Source organism: Anarhichas minor, unplaced genomic scaffold (genome assembly GCF_050575085.1).
Source record: "Anarhichas minor isolate MPS153535 unplaced genomic scaffold, ASM5057508v1 ptg000028l, whole genome shotgun sequence".
NCBI lineage: Eukaryota > Metazoa > Chordata > Actinopteri > Perciformes > Anarhichadidae > Anarhichas > Anarhichas minor.
In genome coordinates this window covers 10,485,815-10,510,448 of record NW_027466474.1, presented here as the reverse complement: position 1 = coordinate 10,510,448, position 24,634 = coordinate 10,485,815, and the positions used below count along the sequence as shown (strand labels likewise).

The 24,634-nt window shown below is 45.2% G+C and overlaps 1 protein-coding gene across 1 annotated transcript; it reads right to left on the bottom strand.

Moving 5' to 3' along the window:
• Positions 1-20,261: 20,261 nt before the first annotated feature.
• Positions 20,262-24,351, bottom strand: egr1 (early growth response 1). The gene is made up of 2 exons (XM_076103494.1): positions 23,699-24,351; positions 20,262-22,860 (listed from the first exon to the last, which is right to left on the bottom strand). Exons 1-2 carry the CDS (start codon positions 23,907-23,909, stop codon positions 21,551-21,553), a joined length of 1,521 nt encoding a protein of 506 aa, XP_075959609.1. The 5' UTR covers positions 23,910-24,351; the 3' UTR covers positions 20,262-21,550.
• Between the last annotated feature and the right edge of the window lie 283 nt (positions 24,352-24,634).

Here is a 24,634-nt window from a genome sequence, read left to right as displayed (position 1 = left end):
GGAGAGGAGAAGAAGAATAAGGAAGGAGCGGGTAGGGGAAAGATGAAAAGCCCGCCACTCGCTCCGTGTGGCGGAGCGTTGTGGAATGCGGCGTCTGAGGGGAGGATGAAGGCGCTTGTCACGTCTCATCACACAAACGTACACACACACACACACACACACACACACACACACACAACCTGGCAGTGGTGCAGCAGAGACACACAGTCCCGCTGAGCCGAGCTTTGAAAAGAAGAAAGTGCAAAGGGAACGAAAAAGAATAGAGAAGAACAAGCAAGAAGAAGCCACCGTGTTGGATGTTTCATTTTGACCCATATTTGTCCTGACGCATGAATCAAACAGGCGCTGAGAAGCCCAGCGCATCTGTCAAGGCAGGGCGTTAGAGAACATATCTAAGAAGATCAACCCGAATGCACACACCGCTGGTGGCATGAACTGCAATTAGGAACGGCAAATAATAATAATAGAATGTATACAATGTTAAGGCAAGTAAGCCGAGATGCCAGTTTTTGTTTTTTTCTTCTGAGAAATGTGAACTGCTCTAACAAGCATACATCATTGCCTCTCGCTCTCTTGCCTTCCCTGTTCCATGCTCCATCCCCCCCTCCCCTCTCTCTTCCCTTCCCTCCAGCCAAGTTCAGCGCTGTCTGTCCCCTGGCCCACGGTGTGGCCTCCTTGGCTGTTTATGTGCGAGGTGAGGGCAGGCTGGCACTGTGCCTCTGTGTGCGGTCAGGCCGTGTTTACATCTGTCTGGCCCTGGAGCCTGGAACCTGGAGCTGTGCGCCGGTGCACCCTGGACATCACCCAGAAGACTGTAGCAGGACCCGGGGACCATCTCTCACTCCGGCTCCGACTGTGCCGGACTGCCTGATGAATGGCCTACAGTCTCACAGAGCCATGCATGTCCCTTTGCATAACTCACCCCTTTTTCCTACATTGCTCTAAAATCTTCTTTTGTCATCTACTGCCTCCAACTATCTCTGCGCTCCACACTCTTCCCAGACTTCCCAGTACCTTCACATAAGATAATCTACAAGGAGCTTTCGCCTTGCATGTTAAGAAACCTACAGACTATCTTTCTCTGATTGAATGTCTATATGTTAGTACTTAGGATTTGTGTGTCTGAGATATGTTTAACATGCACTAATCCGCCAGAAGCAGCAAAGAAGGGAGAGAATTGAATGGCGCTGGCTGCGGTACACGACAAACAGTGTGATCTGCCTTTTGTTTTTGATAGCTGATGAATATGCATGTGGCCCCAGGAGTGACTGAGTTTGGGGTGGGGTGGGGGCTCAGAGGAGCATGTTAAACAATAGAATTACATCTCTGACATGCATCCACCGCAAGGCTGGGATTAAACACAGCGCAGAGGAAAAAACAGAGAAGAAGGGAAAAGGATAGAGATGGAGAGCGAAGCGATAAAGAACGGATCCGCTGCTTATCTATTGAAGAAATGAGGGCCTCGGGGAGGAAGGAGATGAGGAGGGAGGCAGTGGTGGCGAAGAGAGGAGAGAGAGCCAGGGAGGGGACTGGGGGGAGCTGGTCGTCAATCCGATGTATTTAATTTCTTTTGCTGTTAGTGAATCATCAAGGGGATGATCCAACAGCGGATCAAAAGAACGAGCAAGGGAACGGGGAAAAAAGCAGATTAATGCAACAGAACAAAGGAGCAGTCTCTCCAAGATGATTGTACCTCCTCATCCTCCATCATCCACTTACTCTCCCTCCTTCTCTGTCGTCTCTCTATCTTTTTCTGTTTTTCTTCACGCTCAACTTTCATAAATGGTATGAAGCGATGAACAAGACATGAGGGCATTGAGAGGTGTTTATCATGCTGTGGGAACAGGCTTGACACTGGATATTCTGGCCCTCTTTCAATGCCAAAATGTCCTTGAATGATGAAATCTGGTTCATGTCTGGTTACCCTAGATTTGCGAAAAGGTGTGAAAACTCTTGTGAGAGTTGCTGCCCAATGACCGATCCTACCTTAACCATTCGAGGTCAACCATCTCGCGAGAGTTTTGCAAATCCGGGATTATCATCTAGACATGACCCTTCCCTTCATGTGTTCCTTTCATGTATTGCGAGAAGCTTCACACGGGGCTGCAGGCAGACCACTTGTTTAGTCTGAGCTGCAACAACTTGTATGAAAAGCCCACAGATCAGCGCTGCGGATGTCCAGTCGGCGTGTCCGCTTTTGTTATGAATCCCTCAGTTTGCTCAGACAGTGCTCATGTTTTAAGTAAAACCTTCATCCGGACTGTTATATCCCTGTACAGCCATAGCATAGTTCCCCTTGAGTGGCGTTGGTTTGAGGCGGTGTCTTTAGTGTTTTCATTTAGTGTTGTTATTGGCCCAGAACTGCTCCATCTGTCTTTCTGCCAGTAGGCGGAGAGCAGTATGGGCTATATCGCAGAGGTTTCAGCTCCGACTACGACTCTGTGGTGAAAGTATTCAGCTCAGGAGGGATTGGGATCACAATTGTGTGTGTGTGTGTGTGTGTGTGTGTGTGTGTGTGTGTGTGTGTGTGTGTGTGTGTGTGTGTGTGTGTGTGTGTGTGTGTGTGTGTGTGTGTGTGTGTGTGTGTGTGCCGAAAAAATGGTTGAGCGGCTTGCCAGGTCAAGCTTAAAAGGCGCTCTAAAAGACAAACTGGCAGCCAAGATGGTTTGACCATGTCCAGTTAAAACAAATATAAGAGGCCTCAGTGATGCTGGTATAATCCCATTTTACATCTGACTGCCCCCCCCCCCCCTTCCAACACTCTCTTTTTCCCTCTCACTTTTTCTCCCTCTCTCTGTCACCTTATCTGTCACTCTGCCCAAACCACTGCAACTCCCACACAGTTCACCATGAAGCCTCCTCATACCTTCCTGTCTTCTCCAGATGGCAGATTGGGACTGGTGCATGTGCATGTACGAGCGTATTAGTGTAAGTGTATGTGTGCTGTTATAACTAGTTTTATTCCCTGCTGGAGTCCCCTCCCCTGACTTTCCCTCCCCCTGTTAAACTAAAATGAACTGAAGTCTGAAAAGTCAAGGGATGACCAGCCAAGCTCACGGATGGTTGACAGTCAATATTGACCCTGGGCTCAATGTCTCTCTGTGGAAACGAAGAATACCCCCCCCCCCCCCCCCCTCCCCATGTCACCTTGACTCGCTCACACACGGATAGGATCAAGTTGGCGGCAGAGGCTTGACCCACCGGCCGACCCTGGTCTGGGTATTTTCTCATCCTCCTGCTGGTTAAGAACAGGCCAGGAGAGGGTGAGAATCTCTTCTCAGTTGTGCGAGCCAGCAGTGAGAGATGGATGGGAGTGAGACATTGTCACTGATGCTAAAGTTTGAAGGTGCATTGTTAACTGCCCTTTGCCAAACGACTACTACAAAGCGATCCTCGTGCTCATGTACTGTAAAGCTCAGCTTCAGTTCTGAGAGTTTGCGTGTCTGGAAAGAGAAGTAAAAAAGTATCGTACGTGCGTGCATTGATCTATCAGACTGCAGCTGTGTACTTGCTTTTGTGTGTTTGTCAGCACAAACACCTAACATTGAAGGAGACAGGCTGCCTCCTGACAGTTATTTGCTAGTTTTGGTCTCCCTGCGCTCTGTCTAACTTTCCGTCTCTCTTCCTCTCCCCAAATTACCCCTGGAGGACTGAGCGAGGGTAAACACAACCGCTGAGAAAAAGGCTCATGACACACCGCTTGTTATTGTGAGTAGCTTCCCTCTCTGTCTTTCTCTCCTCTGTTTATCTGTGGGGCTCGTATGATTCCCTATTTGTCAGCCATCTGGGTTCTATAGAGACTGTCTGTATGCTTTTTATGTATTTGCCCCACAGAGCCGAGTAAGCATTGTGCCGAAGCTTTACATCCCAGAGACACACGCAATACACATTGTGGTTTACATCCAGAGAAGCGTTTGTTACAGCTGGGTCAGCTGCTCTGTCAGTAGATTACAAAGAAACACACCAAGAGAAATATACACCATTGCAAGAATGAAATCGCCGGCCCTCAGAGGGCTTGGGAGGGGGCGACTGAGCGTCTGAGCGTAGGAGTTTGATATTACATGAAATCATTTCGAGTTCTATCAATTATCCAGCTCATTGGCCGAGGTGAGATGCCACCAGCTTGAGCATCGAGGTTTTAGCCTCGCTCAGGAGACTGAAGATCACTGACGAAGTGATTTATTCATGACACCTCATCTCCATCTCTTTCACTCCCCTTTGAATATGAGCTGCCTTTGGGATAAAGAATTCTTAGTTTGCCTGATTGTGAAGAACCCCACTGCGTCCAGACAAGTTGATGATGGATAGATGGATAGATAGAGAGACAGACACACAGACAGACTGATAGAACATCTGAGGTTGCTACAGCCAAGCATATGTCAGGCATGCATGATCACACATACACCATAATCACAGATGTCCTTAGTTTTCATCAAAGCCCCTCATTTTCACTGTTCACATCTTATAACCCCACCCCCATCTCAGTCTCACACAGCGCACCTGCACTCAATATGAGCCCCCTCCACTCCTCACCACATCACACACACACACACACACACACACACACACACACACACACACACACACACACACAGAGTTTGCAGGACCTGCTTCATGTGCTCCAAAGTGGCCCCTGAGCCTCGTCACCACTTTGTCATGTGTCCACCAACAGGCATTACACATGAGAGACCCTTCCTACACCCACCTTCTTCTCTTTCATTCAACCTGGAGTTTCATTACAACAGGATATCCTGAACATTTTACATTTCCTTCAGTTGTGCAGCAGATGTGCTCGACTGGCACAAAGCGAAAGAGAGGGAGAGCTGGAAATGCTCTCAATAGACCAATGAAAAAATAGCCAGCTACCAGTTCACAACCATGTGTTTCCTCTTTTCTCTTCGCATTAACCGGCATGTCTGTTCACTTCCGCTCTGCCGCATCCCCAAGGTGACTGCTGACTTGGGCTACTGTGGCTCATGCCTAAAGGCGAATGGACCCTCTTCCCTTTGTGGCCAGAGGCCGTCCCTCCCAATTGATTCTGACCAAGCCTCACCCCCATGTTTCTTTGATGAGTTCTGTCCAGATTAGTTAGCGTGAGTTACTCTCCATCTAGAAGTTTTCAAGTTTTCCCCAAACGCAGAGGAACATAGAGAGGCACTCTTGTGATAACCACACCTTTCAGTGTTAACATCTGGTGCAAGCCAAGTTTTTCCTTAACACACAACTTGGAATCTTGGAAATCCCAAATTCATTTAGATCTTGTTTCTAACTCTCAAATTTGAGAACACAAACACACACACACACACACACACACACAAACACACACACACGTGCACACAATCCCAATCCCTTTACACTCTACTTAAAATATAATTTGTTTACACCCCCCCCCCACCAAAAAGTCCCAATGTGCTGGAATGCGCAGGGAAAAGCACTGTGAAGCCCCAGTGTGTTTGCAACCCTATAAATAAAGGTGGCGGTGGGGAATGTGGTTGACCATAATTACACAGGCCCTGTTAAAGCCGAGGCGCGCTCTCTGTTTGTCTGTCTGCTGGTCCCCTTACCAGTCATCGCCACTCCCATCCACATCCAAACACACACATGCACAAGTGCGCACACACACACACACACACACACACACACACACACACACACACACACACACACACACACACACACACACACACACACACACACATTCATACAATCCAGAAAACCTCTCAGATTGGATGTGGGTCAAAAGTTTTGTTTTTCTACATCTGTCTGGACTTTTAAAACATTGTGACTGCTGAGAGTCTATTACATAATTCAAGTGTTTAAACAAACTTTTTTCAAACTTTTTTCTCTTCTTTATAGATGCACCGCCTAAAATAATCACTTGGATTTGTGTGTGTCATAGTCTTATTTGTTTTTCTAATGCTTTAGCTTGTAATCCGTTGGTTGGAGAAATTTAGTTTTAATATCTTGAGTGGCCCATGCTGCTCAAGGACTGTTGAGTTTCCAAAACATTGTAGTGGAACTACATCCCCCCCCCCCCCCCCCAGTTCAAAAGCCGCAATCAGTCATACCTGATTAGAGTAGCGAGACTCTCTGTTTTTAGTCCTTTTTGCTATGTGTATTTTCATCTATGTTCACATGCTAAATCTCCATCTGGACGCTGTGAAATGAAGTTCACAGCATTGGAGTTGAGATGTAAACACACATTCACACAGTGTTCTCTTTCTCGCTAAGCTGCAGAGACAGACATTTACCAAACTGTGCTGTATGTCGCATATCTGTACCAGCCAAGATTGGTTTAATGGTGTGTGTGTGTGTGTGTGTGTGTGTGTGTGTGTGAGAACGTGCACCTGCGTGTGTGTGTGTGTGTGAATGTGTGTAAGTGCACACAGGCAGGAACGTGTTCGTACATCAGCCAAGATTTTCTTTCTTACACATGGAGCGGAGCTGTTTTAAGCAGCCAGAATAACGCTGCAATTTCTATACTCTCAGCCGCATGGTACAATTTGTTCCAAAGCACTTGCCTTGCTGTACAAATCACATCCAGGCAGCCAACTATAGCTAGCTCAGTCTATTACCATCAACAGGCCAACTGCCAAGACAAGAAACACATCCAACAGTTTTAATACCTTGTTTTCACACAAGCAGTTTCTCACTCCAGTTTATAAAAGCCAAATGACAAAAACAATAGCATGTACAAGAAAACCAGCCTTTTTTTGGTGTAAACTAAAGTCTTCTTAAGGCTGGTGTTATTGCAGCAGGCCAACGGTCCCTGTTCCCCCACCCTCTTCGTCCCCTTGTGGTTTGGCACAAGAAGCGTGTGGTCTGGGCAGGGTAAGACTGGATAGATACAGCATGGTCAGGGTTAGATGTTTTAATGTTGTTTGTCTACACTGCACAATGTGAATACAATGCACGGTCCAGTTTGGCTATTGTGCGAAAAATGACAGACATTCCTAATCACACCTTGCGCTTGCTTCAGGATTGCACACTGAATGGTTGAGGGTGGGATGGTTTCCCCCACAGTGGGCAAGGATGGAAATTGCTGAAAAGCGTCAGGTTAGTGTGATTACTTTCCCCTCATCTCTCTAGTCCATTTATATCAGATGTACGCTGAAGCAGAACAGCAGTAATGTATTTTAATGCACCTCTACATGCTGAAAGTTGACCGGCTGCTGCTGCCACACTTCAGTATCTCCCCCCCCCCCCCCCCCTCCCCCCATTTCGAAATCTTCCTATGCACCACTGGGCCTCGTAGCATTAAACATTCAGGAGAAACAAATGAAAGGCTCTCTTAAAAGCTCTAACCAACAGGCTTTTACAAGCCTGCAAGGCTGCGTTCGAATAAAAACCAGGACTAAAGTGGTCTAGACAGCAGGAAATCCAACTTTGAAAGAATACAACAACTGAAGTTAAATGTTTTCCCTTTTGGTGGTGGTGAATGCATTGTAGAGTACCATACAATATATATATATATATTTATATATATTCTCATTTGGTTTATTACTTTCAGAAATTGAGTTGGAGCCACCAAGATGCAATATTCAGATCTTAAGGGGGCTGGTTCAGAGTTGCTGGTCGGCCATAAAGACAGATGAGTGAAGGATGGAGAGTTTGCGGAGCTTTTGATGAACGGTGATGTATCATCGCATACTTTAACTGTCTCCAACACTAAGGATCAACTCCAGTTACCCCAAACAGGGGCAATGCCACATTTCACCAGGGAAATGTTGGAAAATATGAAATTCCTCACTGGTTTCGGTTGAGAAACGACATTAGCGTTGGACAGTAAATCAACAGTATCCAGAGGTGTCTCCTCGTCTGTCTGTATGCCTGCCTGTCTGTCTGTTTCCGCATGGTGTCCCCTAGGTGTCACTAGAGATGTTCATGGACCAAACGAGGCTGACTTATCTTGGAGTGTGTGTTAAAAGTGTGCGTCCACGCGTGTGCGAAAAATGAAGCTGCAGCTTCTCCCGTGCACTGACGGCCTCAATCCAGTTGCCGTGGTGATATCTTCTCCCAGGTGCATCAGTCACATTCACACAAACACACACACTCCGTCTCTCCCCTTCTCTCAGACACACAAAGGGACACACCTCTGTCTCTCAGGAGTCGGCTCCACTTCCTCGCATGCCTCGACACCCACAGCTGGCTGTTTGTGCCCTTCCCTCCAGTAGCTTAGACAACCATCATTAACACCAGTGTCCCTGTGCTGCTACTAGTGTTAGCTCCTCCGTGTCACTCTCTCTCCCGGCACCGTGCACCATGCACCCCGCTTTTCCGCAGGTGTCCAACCCCCCTCCCTTCCCCACCACCACCACCACCACCACCCACTGCGCACTCGCTAATGAGAGTGAAAATGAGAACAATGGGGAGAGGAGCGCGGGGCCCCGCCAGCTCATCTGGGCTCCGTTGATCTTGTTAATTGCGTCCGTGGACGCGCTCCGCTCCCTTTGAAGTGTGTCTGAAGAGCCCGCTTCAGAGACTGGCAATTACCGCACATCATGTAATTGCTGCAAGACAGGCAGCCATATGAGAGAACTCATGTTACTGTATGTGTGCGTCGGGGTGTGCGAGTACTGTAGTCCTATATGTCGCCAATGTGTGCACGTGAGAGTGACAGAGAAAGAAAGAGGCTGATGATGGCGATGCCTTCCAAGGTATTGTAACAGCATGCCAAGTAATGTCCTGACAAACCACAACACCTTCAGAACAAAAATCTTAACAGCTTTGAAGCTACAGACAGCTGCATTTAGTAAAATGCCTATTTACCACTTTGTTAAAATCATTTGCACAGATCAAAAGATTTTTTTCTCCTTTGGAATTTAATTAATTTGTTTATTCTCGCAAAGTGCCAGTGCTGTGGTTTTAAGAGGCGGCGTCCCTGTTTACATCCTCCTTCTGCTTATAAATGTTTCGAGGTCAGTGGAGCTTTGTGATTCTTTGTGGTGGGAGTGTTGTGTCTCTTCAAAGGCCACGTAAAGTCCCTTTTTATTGGTTTCATCCCTCGCCTTTGTAGACTGAAACATACCAAGTTTTCTCTAGTTTCCTGTTGTCATGTCACAAGTTTCCCCATTTTATCAAGGAAAGGTGTAGAGGCTGCATGCTTTCAGCACTGCTAAGATGCTTTTTTAAGGCATCACTTGGCAAGGAAGGAAGGAGAGTGTGAGAGGAAGTCGCATAATAGCTGTGATCAGGATCACAGACCTTGGAGCAGACCTACTTTATATAGGGAAGTATGAGTGCCTAATGGCAACAGCCTGATTATTATGATGCTGCTAGAAGTATTGTGCATGAACACGCAGCGCAGCAAACTAGTGGATGAGAAGTGGATGAATTGCCTTCCCCTCTTTCACAATCAAATCATGGTCAATAAAATGCTTCCATCCATCCATCCATCCATCCATCAATACTGTTTACAGTAATGGATTTCAGAAGAAAAAGACCCCACTGTTCTGTACAAAAGACCCAGTTGTTATACACTGCCAACCTGCTCCGAGCGGCAAAGCCTCTCACTCGCCCCCCTTTGCCATAAATCAGATAATGTAGCACGCTGCTGTGCTTTATGAGAGAGATAGAGATACAGCGAGGCAACCCGGTGCTCCCACACCCACGTCTGAATACAATTGAAAGTGGTACAGATAAAATGTACCACTCGGGGCTAACTACAGCTGCAAGATAAATACTGTGCCACATACTGCTGTGGTGGCAGACAGGGATTTTTCTCTGTGTGATACACCACGAGTGTGCAAAATGTTAGCAAATGCACACACGCATAACAGCATGTCTGTGTGTGTGTGGACCATATAGGCGTGTGATGAGCTTGTGACTGACTGAGGAACTGATAGAAGGGCCTGCTCATTCCTTTGTCTCCTTTGTAGCAATGAGACATGCAGTACAGTACAGTAGGTCAGTGTTCCAGCATTCACCTGTTATCTTCAGGTAAATGATATCGGCACATGCATACATCTGTCATATAATCAAGCTTCATCCTCTGGGGACCATGAATGTGGAACCATACCGCTCACTTGGCTAACGTAGTATTTTTCCTCTAACAATTTCTCGTAGTCTAGCAGAAGCTGTTGGTGCCAGCCAGGGAGTGACATCCGCTCTAAAAAAGGAAAGAAGACAGTAGACCTGGCCAATAAATAATATGAACACCTGGGTGTCATAACTGGTTATGAAATTTCAAATACAGCCTCAAGTTTCGAGAAATTTTGAATATGTGTAGAAGTAAGAAAAGAAGCAAGTTAGAGTCCAAACAATCTATATATTTTATTGTATATAATTGTTCAAGTTAATAATGAAAGTGCTGCATGTGTAACCCTCACATGGACTTCAGAAATGTGTCTCAAAACAAGCCTCGTCAGACAGTTCCACAGGTGGGCGGCAGTTTAGCCAAAACAAGTGTCTCCGTATTTTATGGTTATGTTATAGACAGTTTGCATACATGTTCCACCCTGAGCTGTGGTGTTATAATACATTAACTAGTCTGTAAAACAGGCCAACTGACGACTGGAAAGAGCAGGATGAGGTTAACTGCTCCATTAACACAGCAGGCCCCCCTGAGATATTCTCTAAAGATACATAGAACAAACAGATAGAGAGAGACAGAAACGTTATACATTACATACAATAATGTACTGTAGTTAGGTTAAACATTTGAACTGTGTTGCAACATGCTGCATTATTTTGCTCTTGGATGGACCAGTGTAACATAGTATTACACACATGCACACACATGCACACAGACACACACACCTAGCAAGAGGGTAAGGAAAAAAAAAGGATTGTACTGAGACAGCTTGCCGAAGGGCAGCCTGCCAAAAGAGTGGGAGAGAGAGAGAGAGAGAGGGGAGAGAGAGAGAACAGGGGAAGAGAGAGAGGGAGAGAGGGCAGGAAAGTCCTTACATAGCCTACAGGAAGAGCTGTGTCAGGGCAGGAAGCTCCTTGTTTGGGCATGGAGGTTTCCTGGCTGCCAAGAAGACTGACATTTCCTCTACTTGTTGGCTTCTGGAGAGGGGATCACATGAAGGCTTGAGGGAGACTGCAGAGGTGGTGGTGGGCCGCCGGTCGGGCTGGGCTGGGCCCGCTCTCTGGTTTCAGCTCCAGCGCTCCCTCCCTCTGTTCTGCTTCGCTCTCTGTACAGCCTGCAGCTAGTGGCTTGTTGCTGTAGCAGACACTTCACAGGGCAGCATTCATTCTCTGCGTCGATGACATACAGTACCACTGTGCAGTCTATAATGTAACATGACACGTGTTGCTTTTACGGCATAGATCATAAGGGGGCCGAGACAGCATGGTGAACATGTGGATTGGATCTGCTCATAACAATGTGTTACTATGACATTTGTGACAACACGTTTGCATTCACTGACTATGTATTCAAGATTTGGTCCGTTGGTCCACAACTTTTGTTCAGACTGAAATATCTCACCATCTATTGGATGAATTGCCTTGAAACTTTATACAGATATACATGGATACCCAGAGGATGAATACTATGACTTTGGTGATCCTCTGACTTTTCCTCTTTAAGGTCAACATTTTTATTTGGCCATATTTGTTTTATGACCTGATGGGCTACCTGCAAAACTACTGATATCCCCATCAGTGTCAGCTGAATGTTAGTATGCTAACACGCTAAAATAAAATGATGATGGTATATAGGCTACTTGCTTAACATTAGCATGTTAGCATAATGACATTAGCATTTAGCAGCACTGTTAATAAGTAGGTACAGCTGCAACATGGCTGTAGACTTTGTCTCATGATTGAATTAAACAGTTTTGCTTTAGCCAACCTAAATACTTTGATTTATAGCCCATCTTACTTTTTTTTATGTTTGTCCCTTACACCATACACATCCGCTCTGTAAATCACTTTTAGAAAAGACCAAATGGGAGAAATTATATATTTATTCGTTTTATAATTACAACTTTTAGGACCTAATCATTCAAATAATGGTTATTCAAGTGAGTCTATGGGAACAAGTATTTTTGGCCTGGCATCAAGTGGCAGACCTGGAAGTAATAATTTGTAACCTCTATGTAAAATTCACTTAAAAGCTTGGCAGCATGTAAGCTTACCTGCAAATGTCACTTTGGTCCTGTTAGCTGCTGGTTTGGTCCTTACTCTTCAATACCCCATGACATGTTGCTACAGCACAAGTTGGTTTAGTTCGTCTCTCGTGTAACACCGGCACTGTGGCAGCCTGACTTACTGAATTACTGCAATACAACTGTTTTAAAGCAGGCGGCCATTTCTAGGTCTGATAAGTGAAGCCACTGGGAAGTGCCTCAGACATGCATTCTCTCTACTGGCCAGCAGGGGGCGACTCCTCTGGTTGCAAAGTTAAGAGGAGTTGTCTTTGTTTTCCTTATAGAACTTTAACCCTTTTTCAGTTCATGAAAGTTATTTGTAACATTCTGGCTGCCTAAAAATGTCTTGTCCAGTGTTCGGTTGTACTAAGCTCCACACTCTTGTTCCCATGGTTGCAAAAAACAAAATGGTGAAAGCCAAAAGGACAGTGGCTGACAAAATGCCAAACTCAAAAACGTTGTCTGCAAACCAATGGGTGAGGTCACGATGAATATGTCCACGTCTCTGTATGAAGTCCTTTTGACTCATTAGTTAGTGGGAAAAACCCTCTTTATTTGTGAACTTCATTGAACTGATGTGTTCAATGAAGGGAAAAGAAAATTATTCAAATTTCCTTTTCTAGTGCTTGCCACTGTATTATATTTAGAGCCCTGACATTCAAAGGGGAATCCTGCTTTCATCTAATTTGCAGCAAAGTCCAGAAAGACATCTGCTTGTTGTGTTTCAGCCTTTCTCAGAAAACTGCCTTTCATGATGCCGGTGACCTGGTCGCTCTCCTCCTCACTTTGCCTTTTCTGAAGCTGTGAAAATGGCTGCCAAAAAGTCAAACTGAGGCACTTTTCCATCAATTGCTGAAACCTTGTTGGCAGCTCGTGCTTTATTGCTTATTGATCGGCCATCTGTGCGTTTGTGTTGACAATCAACTTCCACTGCTCCCAGACAGACAGGCAAACATACAGACAGACAGATAGATAGACAGGCAGGCAGATGTTTCCTGGTAAACAGTGAGTGCTCCAATCAGACATAAATCTGTAAAGTGACAAGTTATGTCCTGCACCTGCTCTCTGTCTCTCACACACACAATAAGGAAAAGCAGCAGACTGAGGAAAAGGAATTAAAAGAGAGAGGATGGACAGTAGACAGACATGAGGGTGTGAAATACAGTCCTAGACACAAACAATCACAAATAAACACATGTGCACACACACATCTTTACACACTGACATCCACACCTCAACATGAGGCCCACACACTTGTGTTTTTCTTGCTGTCATGTCTCTCTGGGTGATTACCTCATAATACACAGCAGTGGAGCCCTGCTGCTCCATAACATCACTGGCAAGGTGTGAGTGAGTGGTGATGGTGGTGTTTGTGGCTGCCAGGGAAAATGTGTGTGTGTGTGTGTCGGACGGGTCTGGAAGTCAAGAGCAGAGTTTTACAGGTAGAAAATTGTTCAGCATGATATGTGTCCTGGTCCTCACTGAAAGTGTTTGGTGAGAAAAAAAGCAATAATGTATGTTAAAGGTAAAAGCCAGACAGAGATGGATGTAAAAGTGCACACAGGAAGATGGATGAGGTGTATTTGGGAACAACGCAGTGAGTAAACAACCATTAATTTAACTGCAATTTCTCCTCATTTTACTGCTTTAGAGAAAGGGAGAGACTTTCATTCTCATCTAGCAACATTTAGCCCGCTGGTCTGGATAGAATAACAGAATAGGGCTGGGGTCATTACTCACAATGGAGGACTCTATTAAGCGGCGGCGTACAGAGCTAAATGCACACACACACGCACACACACACCCTGAGGTGTAGAGAGAGCACACTGAAGTGTGAGTGCGTGCACGCGCACAGGTCAAATGTGTGGCCCTCTGTGTGTGTGTGAATTATACTTAACTGCAGGGTTATTTCCGAGCTGCAAAAAAAGCACGCGCACACACAAGCTACGCACACTCTTTGTAATCTAGCACCATTACTGGCGGCTTCACGTACATTAGAGGATGAAAATGATGGAGGCCAGGAGGAGACAGGGCAGCTGAAGGGGTAATTTCACTGAGGGGGCATCTGAGGTATTTATAGCCAAACGATTGAAGCATTAAAAGCGTACCAAGTTCATGATCTGATCATAGATGTATCCTAATGGAAACAGGATAGCCAGCATACAGTAATGCACAGTGTACCCTACGCTGGATGTTTGAGTCTGCTATATAGAAAACTTTGCTTGCCTCACCTTGTCAAAGCATTTCAGTGCTGAGACGAAATTTTCCCGGGTTAAAGTTGGGTTATAGCTGTGGTCAGGGCTCATGACTTCACTTTGGCAGTAATAACCTGTCAACTGTTCCACATTAGGAAGCGTAAAAAGCCTACATATACACTTGACAGAGCTGACAGATGCTGACATGCCACTGCATGCAGTCACAGGCCCTAAATGAGGACACCATCGGTGTGGATGTGACAGAGATGTGGCTGTGCTCGGCTCGCCACGGCACACACTACTTACTGTTAACTAGCTGTTAGTGAGGCAGACAAGGAGAGATGGAGAGAATGAGGTAAAGAGGAGAGATTGCTTGGATTTATATCTAAATAAATTGTCAATAAATAAGATTACATTAAAGGACTAGTTCGACATTTTGGGAAACACTTCTTGCTTTCTTTCTGAGAAATAGACGAGAACACGAATTGCACTCATGTCTGTGCGGTAAATATGAAGCGATGGGTTTTGTCACCGTGGACAGAGCCTGCTAGGCTATCAGTATTTATGATAGGCAAAGCTAACTGACTGCTGGCGGTATCTTCATATTTCATATTTACATGACAGTGTCTGTGACAGTATCAATCTTCATCTAACTCTCGGCAAGAAAGCCAATCCCAAAATGTCGCACTATTCCTTCAAACATTTGCAGACCTTTGCAGACCGCTGACTTGAAAGTCTACCCTGAGAACTTTATATAAAGCAAGTTGATGTAAACCATTTTTACGTGTGCATGTGTGCGCGCTTGTGCTGGTGGACAACAGTAGCACCCAGCAGGTATCCCGGCCGCTCCCGCTCTCCTGCTCCCCAGGCGCAGCACACTGATGACATCAGCTGGTGTGAAAGTGGCCATTAGTTCCACCTCATCACTGTGGAACAAATATAGCAGTGCAAGGCTTTCATCAGACGTGGAGGACAGCTGTAGTGAGTGGGTGGGAAAGGAAACCTGGCCAGATGATGATACACATTCACTGTATCCCTTCTCCTCCCCAAATCTCACTTCTCCCACTCCCTCGCGATCACGCTGCCACCCCTGAGACTGATAACACCTTATGGTTGCAGCATATAGGCACACGTGGCAAAGACAGGCACACATGCATTTATACGCAAGCACACACACTCTAACTCTACATACTGTCCACACAGGAATCTCCTATCTTTTTGTATGTGATTATGGTTCAGCCTGTAAATGAGGCTTAGCAGCAGTAGGATGACAAGCGCTGCTTTTGTAATACCTGGTGCTGCCTTATGAAAGCACAGCAGCGACAGCACACAGTAGCATTGTCAGTGTAAGCCCAAACTATAAAACACCAAGACAAAGGATGTCTCTTGCCACCGCTGTTATTCCTGATTCTATTGTCTTTGGCCTCGAACCAGTGGGATTGTTTTTCTTCTTTCAGTTGTGTGACTAAAGCTTCATTTCTGTGGCAGATTACATTATTATTGGCCACTGGTATTATCTAATAAGAGAGTTATGGACTATTTTTGCCAGTACATGGACACAATACTGATTATTAAGTTGTAGTCAGTACAGTTGTACTGAGGAAAAGTGCACTTTGTGTGTGTGAGTGTGTGCGCATCTCAGAACAGGTGGCTGTGGTGATGGATCAGACACCTGGTCTCTGCCTTTTGAATGACAGGTGGTGAAGTCACTCCAGGGCACATCTGGAGGGGGGTCTCTGTCTCTCTCCCTTTAGCTTTTGATGTATCCCCCATGTTTTTCTAATGCGTGTGTCCGTGATTGATCAAAAAACATTAAGTTATTGTTTTAGCCTGTAATCCGTTTGTTGGAGAAATTTAGTTTTTATATCTTAAGTGGCCCATGCTGTCCAATGACTGTTGAGTTTCCAAAACAATGTAGTGGAACTACATTCTGGGTGACATTGTGACAACTGGGTGGTTGTTCTGAACTCTTGAACTACAGGTCAAACAAAACCAGTGAACCTGAAATGCATTTCTTCTGCTTCATGTGGAATAAAATGGATCATAGAAACAGAGCAGTACGGCACTACTAATGGCCCTAACGGCGGCCAATCTCTTACTATTTATAAAACATTACTATAATATGTCAGTGATTATTTTGGTTGAAGTATTTAGGAATTTATGTTTTGCACAGTGATGTTATAAGCCTCTAATTTGCAGTAGGAAGCCATCTGCTGTAGAACATGCACCCCTCTGATGAAAACAGACAAGTCTCCGAGAGGCATGACTGCATTTATTTACCAAGGCTCAGAGACCCTGCTCAGGGATTGCATATGATAGTCAGACTCACAGACAGAAAAGAAAAACAACTCGAGCCCACTTACTAGCCTTAACGCATAAAGACTTATGAGGGCCTGTTTGCATTTCAGAGCCACCCAGGTGCCTTTTGTGAAGCTGTAGTGTGCTTGATGCTGAGTTGAAGAGGTGTCATATTTGGAGGTACTTAAGCATGCACTGTTTTGTTGTCTGTTCAAAGCCATGTACTTCAAACAAGCATGGCTTATTAAGTGGAGCTAAAGTTGCCAGGACACCTGTAGATTATTGTGGAAGTGATACGTCAAAAATCTCTTTTGTGTGCCACAAATAATTTCAAAGATGCTTGCGAGTTGTGCTGCTCTTACATCTGGTGTGTTTTGAACAGGTACACAGCTGACACACATGCACAAGACTCACACATCTTAGCCTAGAAATGGAGAGCAAATCTGTGACATCTTGATCATCTTTTATGTGTTTGTGTGTCTTTGTGTGCAAAGCTGAGCATGTGTGGTGTCGGGTTGGTCTGTGTGTATTTCATTCTCAGCAGGAGGAGATCATTGAATCGAGACGGACTGCAACAGTTTGTCCAGTTTTGTCGTACTTACATTTTCTGACTGATGTTTGTTTTCGAAATATGCCGAGCACGTCTCCTAAACGCCGTGTCTGTGTAAATGTTGCAATCTTCCTGAAATGTAACCGCGAGGAGGCTGGAAATCAAGCAGTTTAAATATAACCTACTTATCCCAAAAGGCTCAACAGGTGTCGAGTGCTCGGCGCAGAGCAGGAGAAAGCACCCGACGACTGTATCAGCGTTCCCTATTGGCAAGATAAAAAAGAAAAAAAACATCGCAACGAGGCAAAGCAAGGTTCTGAACATTAGATCAATGGAGCATATTTAAAAGACATTAGAGAGCAGTCCTCCTGTCATATCTCTATGATAAAGTACAGAAATCTAGCCTTCCAGCATACAGTACCGTGTCTCTATGCAGGAGATTCTCCAGTGTCTTTGCTCCCGTGCTACATCTCTATGTGGCGATTAAGCGTGGAGGACGGCCAGCGGTGCTCAGGGTCATCCTTCCCGACACTGGTCTCTTCCCAGCGGTCCGGGAGATGTCAAGGGGTGAGGGCAGAGGAGAACAGATAGCTACCGGCCCCGAAGCCCCTCATTCACTCTCTAACTTGTTCACATTAAAGAGATCTCTAATCACTGCGGGGACTTGGCCAATGATGTGCTTATCAAACGGCATATTTCAAAAAGGCATCTTAAAAGGCCCGAGGGCGAAGAGGCAATAAGAGCACATTTGTATGTGGATGAAAGGGAAAAGTGTAGACAGACCTTGCATCAGAATACAGATGGGGGGGAGATCATTAGCATCTCCAGCAAAATATGCACTACCAGAGAGGGAGAGCAAGGTAGAGACAGATAGGGGGAGAGAGAGGGAAAGAAGTGGTAGTGGGGTGGGGTTCGAGGGCTGTGGGAGAAAGAAAGGTTCTTTTCGCCATTCGTCCTTTTTTGTTTTACACAGTTCCCAAAAAGAATAAGAGAACAAATACATTTTTGAACAAAGGCAGGGCTCTTGAAGTTGAAGCCTGTTGGGGGCGTGAGGTGGCTCCGTTGTGGGTTACAACAGAGTGAAGCCACAACGCAACTGCACTCCCAACTCCTCTTGCGCTCCTCTCACACCTCCCTAAACAGAACAGGCTCAGCGCGTGAGCTTTGATATGCGAGGAAGAGACTTGAATCAGAGCAAGATATGATGGGCTACACAATTCCCTCGTACTTTGAGGGATATTGGTCGTCTGTCTTTCTAGCATTTCGCTTATGGACTGTGACAATGCTGGTTGAAATATTGTCTATTAACATGAGAAAGGGCTGAGAAGCAAAGTCTGTGGTTTTCACTTTGAGTAAAAGAGTTTCCTAAAAGCATGGCAGTATGAGAAAGTTTCGAAGCAAAAGCTGCTGAATGACTCTTGAGTTGAAGCCAGAGACCAAAATAATGTAAACAATGACAGGAAATCACAGATTTCAGGACTTTAAGCCACACAAGGAGGCTTGAGATTTGCCCTGAAAAGATGATTTAACTCAGAGGTCAACCAAAGTGCTGATTTGTGTTTCGCTGTTGTATATCCTCTTGTATTTAATTTATTTATTAAATTGTAGCAGTAATGCAGATTTCATCTCAGGAAATGTTACCTTCCATTGCTATTTTTGCTGCCTTTTGCTGTATAATTTGTATTCATAAGCAGACATACATACAAATACACAGACTCACACCTGCAAACTGTGTCTGCAGATGAGAGGGTGGTGTCCTGGTAGATCTGTTTCATGGGGACGCTGTGCTCCAACAGAACACGGAGCAGAACAGCGGCTGCCAATATGGCAAATCTCACACAATTACACACTTACACATCACCTCAGCAGCACGAAGACACACAGCAGGAAACAAGTACATTAGTCAAAGTCTATATGTGGTCACAATGTATGTCACTCAAATGCCGACATACGTGTGGGCACACACACACACACACACACACACACACACACCACATAAAACCGAATTTAGAAAGTCAATTTGGGATCAGGAGACCAATTATCTTAATTATTTTCCTTTTCCCTCTATCACTCTCTTCTACTTTGTTTTCCTGCTTTCTATTTTAGCTGTGTTTGCATTTGTGAGTATTTTGGTTTGTGCATTTCACAACGCAAAATTACTCCAAATCACCGAGAGAAAAACGTAGGGTTCTTGTCTACATAGGCTAAAAAAGCCAAGCTGTTTTATTTTCATAACCAAACATGTAGCAAGAATTTCTTGCCTAGGGAACAGTGGCAGATGAATAATGATGGTGCGAAGAGGCTGTTATTATAGTCTACTTGAAAAACCAAAAGAAACAGCGGTTAAACCTTCAGGGCCAGTCTGTTCCGCTGCACTCGTGCAACAATTCAGCCTAACCTACGCAGATATTGCCCAATTGTGTGCTACAGCTCATTCGCTACGGGGTGACAGCCTCTCGCCAAGCACATTTGCAGTAAAGAAGGTAATTATCATGTGATTGATTTCACCTGCACTCTGTGAAAATAACCCTGTACATGTCTGAGCACAGTCGGTTTAAAATATCCCTCTCAAAAAAAACTAAAAATCCTTTCTCGAACAGCATACAGAACAGAATTATTATTATTATTATTTTTTGCCTAAAGATCATATGGCTGCAACACAGTGTACTTAACAGAAAGGGCCAGTATGTATCATCAAGTCTAAAATAAAATGGAAATTTAGATAAGCTTTATATCTTCAAGAGCATGTTGGATGTAGATAAGAATTCCTCATCTCTATGGTTTATAGGCATGGGAGTCATGCGTTAGTGTTATCATTAATACGGGGTTCAATTGGAGAACAGCGATTGAAACGGAGAGTTTCCATATGACGATGCTGTGCAGATTTTCCTCTAATGAAAGGGTGTTTTTAGCGATGGGAAGTTGTGGTATTAATCTACACTTTTAATCTGCATGCAATTAACATATAAGAAGATGGAATGTATGATGTTAATGCATAAGGATGTACATGATGAAATTAAGGGCGGGGTGTAATGCAATGACTCTGTATGAAATGTTTTGAAGTATCAACGGAATAATTTGAAAGGACAGAAGTCGGACAATAAAGTCTGAGAACAAATATACATATATATTCATATTTTTATTTATATTTCATTTCTGGGAGGATATCTTGTACACCAAATATCCCGTTGGCAGTTAAGCGCATTCAATGTGTTTAGAAGCCAGAAACAGTCACTTGTTTTAACAAACACAAATACAAAATTAAGATAACCACAAAATAATGAACTGCATGTATATAACATACAAAAGAATCCCATGCCTACTCAGTAGGTAACTTCAACATTCCAGCTCTTGAAGATGTGGATATTTACACTTAAGTTTTACAAAAATATACTTTATAGTTTTTCTCCTTTTTTGCTTACATTCTAATGAAATGAAGCGGTGCCCTCATAGCTCGTCCCTTTTCCTCCCTCTGAGTTAGACTTACATTCTGTAACAAAAATATTCCCTCAACCCTTAAGGCGAGATGCATTGCATCCTCTCTCGCACACAGCCGAGTCACAACATCAGCAAGGCTTCACAAAAAGGCACCAAATAACGGGAGCGTTTTTCTTGTTTAGTTTTTTTTTCTTTTTAAATGTTTTTTTTTTTTCTTTTCTCTATTTTTCCATATAACCAAAGCGATATGTCACATGTGAGAAAGAGAGAAAGAGATCGTACCGGTGGATGATATTTACAAACAGAAACTAACATCACTCTTACTCATGCTTGAATACTTAAGTGCTTTTTTTTTTTTCAAACAATGTCAAAACGTATCACAGCATCATCACTACATAATAGAGAAAGTATGTAGAAAATATGGCCCTGCTCACTTCAAATAATACAATGCAAATATGCAAATAATTTTTCACATCAATGGTACCAAAGAATGATAAAAAACGAAACATGGCACATGTACAATATACATATATGGTAGCTTATGTATATCATTCAATGTCTTTTGTAGCCTACTGTATGGAGTGCCTTCAAGGGCGAACGTGCCTTAGCACCGCAACTGCTGGCAATCTGTTTGTCTCTTGGTTTCTGTGTACCTAATAGTAGAGACCCGTCAGTGCCGGTTTCTACGCTCTATCTGTTGAGTCCCTTACGCATTTGAAGAGCTGCATTTGTTTTACAGAGACAAAAAGAAATCCCTTTTCATCTTCTATTGTCTTTGCCCAGTCCTTGACATGTGTCTTTTTCTCTCTTTCAGGTAAATCTCAAGATTCACCTAACACTGCACAGGGAGCAGACAAAAAAAGTGCTTTTTGGAGGAGAAAACTAAGTCTTTTGATGCTGATTTTTATTTTTCCTCAAAGAACCTTAAGGAAGGAGAGGTGCGGAGAGACTATAAAAAGTTTTTCTCTTTCTTAGCAGATCTCGATTGTCCTTGGGGAGAGAGTGGTCTGCATGTCTGATAGCGGGGTGGGGATGGGGCAGCTGTAGATGTGGGAGGCAATTGAGGAGGGGAAGGAGGAGGCGATCTGGGACTGAAAGGTGCTGGACATGGACACTGATGCGTAGGTGGTGGCGATGGAAGGAGATGGATAGGAAGTGTGGACTGGAGAGGAGTAGCAGGAGGTGACGGGAGAGGGGTAAGAGGACACTGGAGAGGGGTAGGAGGTGATGGGAGAAGGGTAGCTGGAGACAGGCGAAGCAGCTGATACCGGCGCTGCTGTCACCACCACAGCTCCTGCCTTCTCTGCTTTCTTGTCCTTCTGCCGTAGGTGGATCTTTGTGTGCCTCTTCCTCTCGTCACTGCGGGCAAACTTGCGTCCGCAGATCTCGCAGGCAAAGGGCTTCTCACCAGTGTGAGTGCGGATGTGTGTTGTCAGGTGGTCGCTGCGGCTGAAGTTGCGCATGCAGATGCGGCACTGGAAGGGTTTCTGACCCGTGTGGATACGGATGTGGCGAGTCAGCTCATCAGAGCGGGAGAAGCGGCGATCGCAGGTCTCCACGGGGCAAGCGTAGGGCCTCTCATGAGGAGGTGTCTTGCTCGGCCGGTTGGGGTACTTGCGCATGCGGCTGGGCTTAATCAGCTGGGACTGGTAGACACTCTTTAAGTCCTGGGAACCAGTCTGGGTGGCAAAGGCCTTGATGGTGGACAGAGGAGTGAGGGACGGCTGGCTTGACTGACTCTGGAAGGGCTTTTGGTCAAGGGGCACCAGGCTGATCTCTCCTTGCTGCTGAGGGAAGAGGTAGTCAGGAATCATGGGTACAGGGAAGCTAGTGTTGCAGGTCTTGCCGTTGGGATAGGCCGGAGGAGGGTACTGCACTGATCCAGCCGAGTTGGAAAAAACCTGGCCCTGGTCCGGGAAGATGTCAGAGTTGGGGCTGGAGTAGGTTGGGGCGGCTGAATAGATGGGGTTGGGCTCGTTGTGGTGAATGGAGGAACTGAGGCTCTGAGATGAGGAGGTAGAAGAGGAAGAAGTGGAGGACGGGATGGATAAGGAGGAGGACGAGGTGGTCTGTGAGGCAGAAGAGGAAGAGCTGGGGGCAATATTGCCCATCAGACCAGTGAACAAGCCCAGGATGGGCTCCGCCCAGAGGCTGTTGCTGCAGGTGGTGGCGGGCTCCAGGGTGAAGCGGCCTGTGTAAGAGATGGGGGGCAGCCTCTGGGTGGGGTAGGTCTGCTCTCCCACTGACTTCTCACAGTTGAAAGGGATATCAGGTAACGTATCTGCAGGGAGCACAGAGAAAGAGGAGACATTAATCAAACTGTCAATATTCAGAGGGAGGGAGAGGGGGAATCCTGCCAGAGCGGTGGACAGTGTGTCACCCTTCTATTCTAAGAGAGATCAGTACGGTGCCCACGCAGAAAATCCCCCTATAACTAAATTCTTTCCCCCTAAACTCTAAAACTGACTCTTCCAAACCTCAACAAGAGCTGCTTATTTCCCTCTGCTCACACTCTCTCTGTCTTTCTTTCATTCTTTCTGTCTTCCTGTCTTGCACACACACACACACACGCACACGCACACACAAACACACACACATTCTTGAAGCCCATCACAGAGCCCGCAGCAATTGATTACCAAAACTGCAGTTCAGCTGGTTTTAGGAATGCAATTTGAATTGAACTGTAGGAGTGTCTAGAGGCACGCGATGACTGAGGAGTGTTTGATTCCTCCAAGAGTCGACATGGATTTAGAGCTGTCAATACATTTAAATTAAGTCAGATGTATTTTTAATTTCCCTGTCTCTGTTCATTTGGGAATTTTTGTTTTATTCATGAATTGTGTTTGGTCAGCTAATATCCAAATGTGTAAAATTTCAAGCCATGATGAAACAAATTAATAAAAAAGTAAAAATCTTATGTCAACTGACTTAATATGATCAATTAATAATGTGAACTAATAATACACAGCAAAACTTTTTAGAAAAGAAGTACAATTATTCGGCTGTTTATTTATCTTTACTGCTTTCGTGTAGCTCAGCAGATGTGCTGTAATCTTCAATTCAGTTTGACATGCAGCACAGAAAACCAGAGGCAAAAGAGGCAAATCTCTAGATCTTACCTCCAGCAAGGTGGTCGTACTGTTCTCCTGGCTCCCCGGAGCCAAAGCCTGCACCTTCGGGTACGGAGGCTGTGAGGAAGGGGGTCCCTGCCGAGCTGAGCATCATCACCTCCTCCAGCTTGGGGTAGTTATCCATGGGGGAGTGAGGGAAGCTCAGAGGCTCTGAGATATGCATGGCTGGGAGGATCATCTCGGTCTTGGCTGCAGCCATCCTCTGCTGGTGCTGGTGCTGCGCTGGGGGCTGGTGCTGAGTGCAGGGAGGCTGGACGCACAGTGGCAGAGCGATGCCTCACAGGTGGAGGTAATCACTTCGCCCTGCTGATGTCGAGGAAGATGTTGTTTTCTGTCTTGCTCCGTGACTCTTGCTCCAGTTGTCCTGTTGTTTTCCTTTTTCTCTCAGAGATGAGTTAAGATCCACTTGTCTTTTCAGAAAAAAATCAAAAGTGTCCTTTATACTCATTCCCTAACATCCATCGAAGTTATTCAACAGATCAATCTTGATTTTTAATCTAATTATTAAATGACTTATCCTCTTGCATGGATGTTGTTTTGAATTTGTACTTTTGTGGTGATATTTCGCAGAAAGGGAGTTCTATGTGTTTGTCTATCTATCGCTGCTCTAACAGTTGCTCGTGTGGGCTCTCAGGGCTCTCTCTGAGCTGAGAGGTTTCCCTGCTCGTTATATATCCTCTTGCTGTGACGTAGATGTCCATATTTGGAGTGGAGGAAGCCCATATTTAGGCACTGCAGCGGAGGACACATGACGCTGGCCTGGGGGAAAGCAGAGTGGAGAGACTTTATATTAAGGTCTAGCAGTAAATTGCGGAGACAACGCCGCTCTTCCTCTGCCCTGAATCAATGTATCTTCATAGCTGAACAGCTTCGCGAGACAGCAGCATAATTCTCGCGCTCTCCCCGTCGCCCCATAGATTTGAT